Source organism: Cydia pomonella, chromosome 7 (genome assembly GCF_033807575.1).
Source record: "Cydia pomonella isolate Wapato2018A chromosome 7, ilCydPomo1, whole genome shotgun sequence".
In the NCBI taxonomy this organism is placed as follows: domain Eukaryota; kingdom Metazoa; phylum Arthropoda; class Insecta; order Lepidoptera; family Tortricidae; genus Cydia; species Cydia pomonella.
The window spans coordinates 12,868,319-12,879,342 of record NC_084709.1 but is presented as its reverse complement, the minus strand read 5'-3'; the positions used below and the strand labels follow the sequence as shown (position 1 = coordinate 12,879,342).

The 11,024-nt window shown below is 36.8% G+C and overlaps 1 protein-coding gene across 1 annotated transcript in view; it reads left to right on the top strand.

Annotated features, from left to right (window-relative positions):
- The first annotated feature begins 3,558 nt into the window (after nucleotides 1–3,558).
- Nucleotides 3,559–11,024, top strand: part of LOC133519487 (uncharacterized) — a 59,020-nt gene continuing 51,554 nt past the window's right edge. The window contains exons 1-3 of the mRNA XM_061853493.1: nucleotides 3,559–3,649; nucleotides 5,387–5,472; nucleotides 7,864–7,928. Of these exons, the coding sequence (XP_061709477.1) occupies nucleotides 3,607–3,649; nucleotides 5,387–5,472; nucleotides 7,864–7,928 (194 nt within the window). The 5' untranslated portion in view covers nucleotides 3,559–3,606. The remainder of the gene's footprint in view (nucleotides 3,650–5,386; nucleotides 5,473–7,863; nucleotides 7,929–11,024) is intronic.

Below are 11,024 nucleotides of genomic sequence, written 5' to 3'. Positions count from 1 at the left end.
TATTCGCTAATTTTTCCTCGAGCTGCGAGTACGTATGCGCCTTCACTACCACGGTGGTGTCATCAGCAAACAATACCATCGAGCCTTCAGCAACAGAGGAAGGCAGATCGTTAATAAATATTAAGAACAGGGTATTTCCGAGCGCGGAGCCTTGAGGTATGCCCTGTTCCAGTGTACCTGCATCGGATTTAACATTTTTGCCCTTGATTTTGACCTCGACTGTCTGCCGTCTATTTTTAAGGAACGTCTTAAATAATTTTTGGGTGTTATCAGCGATTCCATAGTATCCTATCTTTTCTAACAGTAGGTCATGATTTATAACGTCGAAGGCTTTGGACAAGTCGCAGAATACCCCTGCCGGTTTGTACTTATCGTCTAACGCCGTTGCTACGCAATCATATACTTCGTATGCAGCTGTTGTGGTGGACCTATTTTTTCTATATGCAAATTGTTTGTCCGTCAGTAGGTCATTTGTCTCTAAGTGATGCATTAAACTATTTGATATAATTGATTCAACTAATTTAGAGATGTTGGGGACTATAGTGATAGGTCTGTAATTGTCCACAGCAGTTTTTTCACCTTTTCCCTTATAAACAGGACATACTCGAGTGCTTTTCAGTACGTCCGGGTACTCACCGCACGAGAACACGGTGTTAATGAGTTCTACTAGTAGCCCTGCGACGACTGGCCAGATGCACTCGAGTATGTTAAGGGAAATATCGTAAATATCTAGCGTCCGACGTGTTTTTACCATGGACCTCAGACTGCGGTTTAGGTCTGTGAGTGTGATTTTAGGCAGAATGAAAGTTGGTACGTTTTTATTTATTAGATGATGCCTAACGTGCTTCACAGAGTCTGGCTTGTTTATATTTAATTTATATTTTGATGTTACCGTTAGAAAGTGACGATTTAATACTTCCGGTACTTGGCTGGATGGCAAGTCGTGTCCTTTTTCATCTCTGAGTGATATAGTATGTCGTGACGGTTTTGCAGACGACTCCTCGTTCACTATACGCCACATCTCCTTCGACGGGTTTTTACTATTTGCTATACGGTTTCCAAAGTATTCTCGGCGGGCGGTCAAAGTTTCCGACCTAATGCGATCTGCTTGGTAGCTGATGCACTCCGCGAGATTTTCCATATTTGGGTACTGTCGTTTTATTACTGTCAAGTCATTGTAATTAGTAATCAATTTAGAAAGACTTTCCGTAATCCATGGTGCATGTTTGGTTTTTTTAACTAAAATATTTTTCATCGGAAAGTGAATGTCAATGTAGTACATTAAAATATTAAATAATTTGTCAAATTTATCATTAATAGAAATTACGTCATCGAATACAAAATTCCAATTATAATTCTCAATGTCAATATAAAAAGTAATTAATGATTCGTCAGTAAATAGTCTTTTTTGGATGAAACTGTTTGGTTCGAGTGTTTGTCGGGGTGGAGTAGGGAGGGTGAATACCTGTGCGTTATGGTCGCTGATGGGGGTATCTAGCGGCCTGGCTTCAATGCCCAGGTACTCGCGCGGCACCAGCCCGCAGTCGATACAGGTTGAGCTGTGCGCGGACACACGGGTTGGAAACTCGACACAGTTTTTACACCCATACATTTGTAAGATTTCGTTTACCCGCCGCCTCGATACGTTCTCTGACATGAAATCGACGTTTTGGTCGCCGACTAGAATGAAACTTTTATTCTCGTTTATTAATCTATCTAATAATAATTCTAGCTTATCTAAGTAAATTTCAAAGTCGCCGTTTCCGCTTCTGTACAATACAATTACTATTAGACCTATTTTACAAATTTCAATTGCAGTGAACTCAATATGAAATTCGATGGCCAGGCTCTGTAGGTCGTTTCGTTGGCGGTACTCAATATCGGCCCGTGTGTACAGCGCCACGCCGCCATGTTCGATATTCGTGCGACAGTAGCTATTTGCAAGCCGATAACCACATAACCTAACTCGTTCTATTTCGTATTTCTTGCACCATGTCTCGCTACAGGCCAATACATCGGGTTTTTCGGAGTTATTTAACAAGTCTAGTAACCCAGTTTTGCCGCAAATTGATCTGACGTTTTGGTGAACGATTTTAAAGCAAGAAGATTTCGCTAGGGTGGTGGTCGGTTGCCGCTGCTCACTAGAAAGTTTTTTGGCTCGACCGTATTGAAGTGCCTGATGGACACGCCAGCCGGCCAGTGTTTGTTGCTACGAACCACACCTACTTTATCCGCCGGCACATCGATCTTGAAAGACGAGTAATGACCTCTCGTGACCTTCAGCTTTTCGCACCTATCTACCTGGACTCCGATACTGGTTTTGATGTGAAGAACGACGTCGTGGCAGCTGGTTTCTACGTTCAGGTTGAAAATGTGCAGGCTGACAGACCGTGGCGTAGCCGCCCGCAGGCCTCCGCATATGTGTGAATGCACTTTTTTTTTATTCTTATTTGGTTATCGTGCACCGATCCATTAGTAGTAGTAATTTAGTACTTGCTAGCTTTTAAGAGAACTCATTTCCTGTTTATTTTTATTAACTGTATGGTGCACAATAAAGTGTATTTACTTACTTACTTACATGCATTGACGTATGCGAGATGCACGATAACTACAATTTAGTTATTAATTTAGAAATTGGATGACTCAGTAACAAATATCTATGCTCACCACACAAATAAATACCCTTACCGGCATTCGAACTCAAGACCATCGGCTTCACAGGCAGGGTCACTACCCACTTGGCCAGACCGGTCGTCATATAATCTCACTAGCTAAACTATCCATCTAGGTTTGGATAGACCCCATAGTCCTTTATTTTCGTAATATTTATTGATTATTTAACTTAAAGTTTTAATTAGATTCTGCAGATAAGTAACTCTAATTCTTGTAATAAAATATCAAAAGAATACAGTATGTTTAACATAAAATAAAATAAATAAATATTATAGGACATTATGACACAAATTGACTAAGCCCCACAGTAAGCTCAAGAAGGCTTGTGTTGTGACTACTCAGACAACGACATATATAATATATAAATACTTAAATACACAGAAAACACCCATGACTCAGGAACAAAGAAAATCCGTGCTCATCACACATATAAATGCCCTTACCGGAATTTGAATCCAGAACCATCGGCTTCATTCATAACGTAAATTAATAGTACATTACGATACAAGTGCGAAAAATAGGAAATTCGAAACGAGTGGCGATAAATTAAAACACGACCGAAGGGAGTGTTTTAAATCGACACGAGTTGCGAATTACCTATTCGCACATGTATCGTACAACGTTTTACAGTACATATGGCCCTTTAAATGTTCGACACAGTAACGTAATATGCTACTTCTCGCACTAGTGCTATAAAGTAGCCCCATATGTACTGTAAATGGTATTTTCATAATGCCGTTACTCAGGGAGGAAACAGGACACGAACACAACAACTTTGTATGCCCATAGGACAACACATTTTCCTATTAAACGCTTATGCCTAAATACGGCCCCTGTTTATGCCGGATATTGCATATATAAGGCGCCCTATTCTATACCGCGCTATTCATTTGTACAAAATACCTAAGCAAGCACTACATATTGCTCAACAACATGTTGTGGAAAACATTTATTGCCATTACTGTGATAGTAGCGGGTAAGAATTATTTAATCTATTGATTTGAAAAGTATAATAATAATTAATGATCCTATTCTAGGTTCATTAATCCCACAAAACCGGTTTTCTGTAAATCCGCAGTCTCGAGTTATTTTTTGTAATTTTATATATCGACTTCAAACGTGAATTGTATTACATAATATTAAAGATAGTTACATATTACATCTAAGAATTGCCTACTGAAATATGACCAATCTTTACTCATACCATAATACGTAATTAAATAATTATAGCATCAAAACATTTTACTTTTGTTTCACACAATTTTACACCATTTTAATGGTTTAATGACCTCCTACTTGCCACTCGCCAGACGGCTCGTAGAAAACCGCTCAGGACTCTGGGGCTTGAAAGTGTCATACCTAATTACCTGCCTTCAGGATTTTAATGAAATATTGATAGATGAGCACTTACTAGTGTAGTCATATTATAGGAGGGGAGCCGGCGTTGCTAAGTGTGTAGATGATAGGATGAAAAAGATTCTATAATGTTTTCTTTTTTAGCAAGCCGGAAATTGCCTACAATTTATTTTTTTAATGTGAAAAAAAAACACCACATGGAGTTACTCGAGCGTGTCAGATATTGGTAGTGTTAATCGCGCAACATGTCTCTGATAACAAGGCTATGCTAATCTGCCTACATGGGCAGGGTCTTCATATGGAAGGGTAGAAAATTGGGAAAAAAAAACTTGAGCGCATCAGATATTTAAAAGGGATGTTAAGTGAACCCTACAAAAGTGTATATTTAAATAACCTGATGATTTTAGCAATCCATTAGCGAAAGGCAGGGTCACAAAGTAACAAAAAAAACGGCATCTTGAAATACTCAAGCGTGTCAGTTGTGTGAAACCTTAATCTGACGATAATGTGGATAATCCTCTAAAAATCTTATGTCTTTACGAAATAAAGATTTATTATTTATTATTATTTAAAAAAAATCCTTAATTCGATGATTTTTTTTTTTATTTTTCAAGATAATTTGACGATGACCTATCTGGCTTAGTGGGTAATGACCCTGCCTATGAAGCCGATAGTCCTGGGTTCTAATCCCGGTAAGGGCATTTGTTTGTGTGATGAGCACAGATATTTGTTCCTGAGTCATGGGTGTTTTCTATTTGTATATTATTATATATCATTGTCTGAGTGCTCACAACTCAATAATTTAAAAACAATCTGTGTAAAAATGTCGTATCATACAGGGTTCTTTCTGGATAGTTAGCCATATTTGAATATGTCATTATAGATCCGTAGAAGTTTTGAAAAAAAAAGTGGTACTTACTTTAAAAAAAGTTGACATTTTTATCCATCAAAAATAAAAAATATGGTCACTTTACTTGTTTGTTTCGATTCGTGCAATACTATAGCAAACACAATACATTAGGAAGGGATGCTAGAATCTTATAGCCAATCAGGGCATCGCAAACGCCTGTTGTCTTTAATTGTCTGTTGTGTTTAATGTAAGTCCACTTGCTTATCAAGCGCATTTGTGACCAACGCTAATGAAAATCAGTACGAGCGCACTCCTTAATCTTGCAATGGGTAGTACCTCAAGGTTTAAGTTACAGTGGCTAAGCAAAGTACTACGTACCTGCGCTCCATCGTAATCATAATAAACTCAACAGGATGCAAGGTATCCCCGTATCTTAATCTGACGCGCTTGAGGAAATCCAGAAATCTCCTCATGGGCTCCCTTACTATTATATTTGTTATTTTACAGATGTGTACGGCAGGGACGAGGATATGGCGATGCCTACATTAATTGCTGAAATATGTAACGCCACTGACAGGATATCTCAAGTGAAGGTAAGATCGAATGAGGGAGTATTCGGGTTAAAAAGACAACTTGTAAAACTCGTTCCTGCCTTGTGTTATAAATATAAATACCATGGCTAGTTAGGTAAGATTCAGGGGCTATTTGATTATTTGTCTGTCATGGCACGGGTAGAAAAAATTATCTTCGTCTGACATTTGTACCTAAATCATCGTAAATGTAATTTGGAGATGATTGTAATTGGTTACTGTAACGTCGAAGAATTTTCACAAACCGTGCTTTAAAAAATGTATCGTTGGAAAACACTTTCCTATTTGTATTAACATGTTGGTTGGTTGTATGGTAAGATATTTTTTTTTGTATCTTTGTCACTTCACTAGGTACCCCGATTTTGGGATCCGAACTGATTTAGAATATAATTATTTTTTGAATAATAGAATTTAATTTAGGTTGGGTCCCTTTATGTCAAAATTCAGTTCTGATGATGAGATCGATGAGGAATTGAGGATCTCACATCTTATAAGCATAGATTACATACATGTGTAGGGTAAGTTGTTGATCAATGAAACACCAAAAGTTCAAACCTTCCTATCTCTGTTGTTTTTAAAGTTATGAGTATGATATTTCGTATGAAGATAAACAATTTAGTTGGCTATCGTATGGCATTCTTGATTTCTACTTATCTTTAACAGTTTCTGTATAATAATCCTTTTTTTTTTTTTAATGAGTTTTGTTTGATTGTGTACTTATGCACGTTTTCAATGAAACACTCCAATTTTTACAGTGAAACAAATGTAATCATTTTAGTCTATTTATTATACTTTTAAAAATTTCGCATAAATTCTTTAATTATTAAAAAAATAATGGTTTTGTTTCATTGTGTACTGGAACTTGGTGTTCAGTGAAACACCTGGACTGTTACAATGCCGTTTCATTGTCAACAAAAAATGGCATTGGTAATCAACAGTGAAACAATGCTATACGGCCAAGTAGTATGATCATTTAGAAAAAAGTGTAAAAAAAAACTAAAGTAGAATGGTCAAAAACAAATTATGAAAGAAATGAAATTTCGGTTATTAACCGGTTTGTAGATCCGCAAAACCGGTTATTAACCGAGCCCAAAAATCTCAGTTAAACGGTTTTCGATTAACCGGTTTCTAATCCCTAGTTGGCAGCCAACGCTCTACTGCCCTCTACTGGTATAGGTTTTTAATAACCAATCTATAAAACATTGACTACTCCGCCTTTTGCAAGGCAATGTATGGAGATGGTTTCCAGATTATTGGCATAAAACGAATTTGATAAACAATTCTTGAACTGTACATATTCACAAAAACAACTTAAAAACCAATCTAAAATAATTTTGTAAAAATGGTAACTTATTGCAATTTATGACTTGGTCTACAAGTCTACATAATACATAATGGTACATAATATACAATGAAACACGAGACATGATTCATTGTACACTATTGTAAAAATGGAAACCTGTTGCAATTTCTCACTCGGTCTACTACAAAACTACATAGTATACAATGAAACATGAGACCTGTTTCATTGTACACTACATACACATGTTTCATTGTAAGACAACGGGATGTTTATTCAAACAATTTAACAAAACTGCACCAAAGAGTGAACGATATTTAAAAATTCCGTTTGTTTCAACATAGGACAACTGACCCTATATAATAGCAATTTTTGTATTTTTAATTTGTCATTGTTTCATCGATAAATTAAGCATTTGCATTCGAAAAGAACTGCTATTTGATGAAATGGAACTGCTGATATGTACCTACTCGTCCTACTCTGTGATGATTTTTACAGCAATCGATTATTCTTTTGGCCGAGTGTCACTAAAGATATGACAGTAAACCAAAGAGTAAAGGTAGAGTAAAGTAAGTATATAGTAAAGTTAGTATAGAGGATAAGAAAGCCCTCTTGAAGCATTTTAAGGAAACTAATTTCGAAGCGCTATCTCTAATTTGTATCTGAAACTAGCTATGTATGTGTGCGTACACATCTACAATTGTGTGCAATATAATAGCAGTATAAGAAAATGAAAAGTAAGGTAAAACTATAACTGTAGATCAATTATATTAGATCTTTTTATATAATTCTTCTGCATAACTTGACATTGTTTCAAAATTAACTGTAATCTTTACTTAAATAATATTGGAAGTAAAAAAATATATAATTAAAGTAGTCTTTTTTACTAACTTGCGGTTTATAAAAACGTAAATCCCTACGAAGATAATGATGTATTGTATAGTAGTAAATCGATTTTTTTTTCTTTTTCACAATACAAATCTACTACTACTTTATACGTAATTAACAAAAAAATAGATTTATTTAGTTACTTTTCACTTTTAATGAGTATTTCAGATCTATAACGATTTTATTTTTTTATTTCCTTTTTTCAGACTTCTTATTCCACTTTTCTGTCATGTGTGGGAGGCGAATTCCTTTTGGACAACAATGGCATGGAGTAAGTAAACACATTTTTTTTTGTAAAATTTCACAATGAGATCTGAAGTGACAGTGTTTATTAGTAAATAAAACAAATAAGTATAAAAACCAACACAAATTAAATAAAAGTGAAGCGGCTGGATTAGACACTCAATAAGTTTCGACATGATTTTTTCATCTCAGTTGTTCAAAGTGACGGGCATTTCGCACAGGTTTAGCGGGGATAATAATTTAGCAAAAAACATCCTTAGGAGCATTACTTTATTGTCTTTAGTGTACCTACTTAATTCATAAGCATATAAGAATAAAGCATACGATATTACACTTTCCTGCATGTGACTAACTTAAACAGATATCCTCATAATTGTAGGATTACTGACAGAGAGGACCCCTTATATCTGATCGTTTCTATGATAGTTTAATTGCGGCCTAATATTTGTCAAACGCTAAGGCAGCAATTAGATTATCATAGGCATGTGATCATAGATATAAGAGTCATTGAAAAATTACAAATCTATGATGATGTAATTTCACAAATTCAACGTATATGAACATAATTGTAGGATAACTGTCAGATAGGATGCCTTATATATGATCATTTCTATGATAGTCTAATGTCGGCTGAAGGGTTGCCACTAGCCATATAACTAATAGAGGTGACTTGTTTACAACTTTCCATAACTTTGATGACACGCATACAGTTACAACAGCCAATGGTCATGTTTTACAAGCCAAAGGAAAAGGATCGGTAGTCTTAGAAACAAATGTCAATGAAAAAGTTTCTACTGTCACATTGGAAGACGTATGGTATGTTCCAGCTATCCAGAAAAATCTATTCTCGGTCCTAGCGGCTCACGATAAGAATCCCGGTAGCAAGTTTATATCTACAACTCAAAATTGCAGTATGGAAATGTCAAGGCTATCGAAAGATGACAAAAATGTGGTGGTCCCTATAAATTAGATGTCAAAAATATTTTACCAAAGAAGATGGTAGCCGATCTGACAACAGAGACTCAACTTTATCATGAAAGATTTGTCCACCAGAATATGCGGCATATTGGAGCGTTTGTGAAACGAGAGTTAGGGATAGAGCAGTGGTGGGCAAACTTCATGGGGGCCCGAAAATTTAAAAAAATTCGAGGAGGGCAGGAACTGCAGAATAAATGCTTTTTGATTTGAAACCGTTATGTCGCGAGCCATATACTAATTATTTCGAAGGGCCGGCGGCAGGCCGGATGAAATCCTTGCACGGGGCGGAGCAGGCCCGCGGGCCGTAGTTTGTCCACCACTGGAATAGAGCTTCCCTTTATAGCGACCATTTCCCAACTCTACGAGTATCACAAATTTACGATATTTCGTTCTGTTTCGTGACGATTACTCAGGATATCGTCTGATATACTATATGAAAGTCAAGTCTGAAGTAAAACAGAAACTAGAACAAATGATTTTAGAAGAACGCACCAATAAAGATGCTTTTAAGTGACAATGGTGGCGAATACGATACTTGAGATATCAGAGAGATTTTTGCTAAGAATGCAATCAGATAGAGGCTGACAATGCCATACACACCGTAGCAAAACGCTTCCTGCGATCGCGACCATCGTAGTTTATTCGAAGCAGCAAGAACGATCCTGTAAAGCGGTGAAGGTTTTCCTCAAGCGCTTTGGGCAGAAAGCTTGAACACGGTGACATATGTCTTAATAGAACGGGTCCCTCCAGAGTGGAAATTATTCAGAGTGGAGTTTGAAATATGGAATAGCAAGAAGCCAAAAATATCTCATTTTAAGATAATTTGCAGCACGTGTTATGCTCACATTCCAAAGCAAAGAGACAGAAACTTTCGAAGAAAGCACTTAAATGAAGACTCATCGGATACGATAATGATGACGTTTATCGTATATGGGATGGGCAGCAATAGAAAACAATAAATATAGACTTATACGATCTCGCGATGTTATATTTGATAAAAAGCCGCTCAACGGAGATAGCTCTGAGATTAAAGTGCCCCAGAAATTCGAAAAAGATTCGCGACCCAGTTAACTGGAGATAGAAATAGGATAACGAGAAATCCGTCCAACACTTAACTTTGGCGTACGGGTACCAAACGACTTACCTAATATCGCCAAGAAATTACATCACCATTCGAAATAAGGGAGGAAAATGAAGTCGAAGATTTGATTAGCGTCGGTGAAATTCCATTTCTTACCGATGAAAAGCAAGAAGTCGAAGATTTGCTAAGCACTGGTGAACATCCAGTGTTTTCTGAGGACAGGCCAGAAGGATACAAGACAGCTGATGAACCAGCAGCTCAGGAGATGAATCCAGTCGCGTTTGAGTCAGTTCCTATTGAAGAAAAACCAGAACAAGAAGCATTCTTTGACACCGTACACTCAGATATAGTACATCCTAGATACGAAGATCGCCCTCCAGAGAAATTCGACGACTATGTATGTAATGACATTGACACTATTACAGATCCTCAGTCCTACAGAGAGGCTGTAAAGAGCTCTCTGAAAGAAAAATGTGTGGACACCATGAAAAAAGAGTTAGCATCTTTAAAAGAAAGTGATGTCTCTTAATGGGCTCTTAGAAAACTACCCCCGATGGCTCTATTGAGAAAGCGCGCCTTGCAGATAAAGGCTTTAAGCAGCGAAAAGCGTTGATTATGACCAAACTTTCAGTCCGATCGCAAGAAGGCAACAATAAGAGCACTCATAAGCGTTGCGGCTAAGGGAAGACTGGTACTCACGCAATTTGACGTCTCAACAGCATTCCTCTATGGAAAACTTCAAGAAGACATCTACATGAATCAGCCTGATGGCTTTAATGATGGATCAAAGAAAGTCTAGAAGCTAAAACATATGGTCTGAAACAAGCACAACGCTGTTGGAACTCATGCTTACCTGAATCCTTTTATACTTAGGCTTCACACAGAGACAGTTGCCTATTTGTTAAGAAGATTAAATAAAAGAAGCTTCTTATAACTTTGTATTTGGATGATGGGCTAGTTACAAACGAATTTCTAAAAGACTTGCATAAAAGGTTGAAGATAACTACAAAACCTGTATCCTACTATTTAGGTTTAGAAATCTGCAATTCGTCTTGCCCATAATCC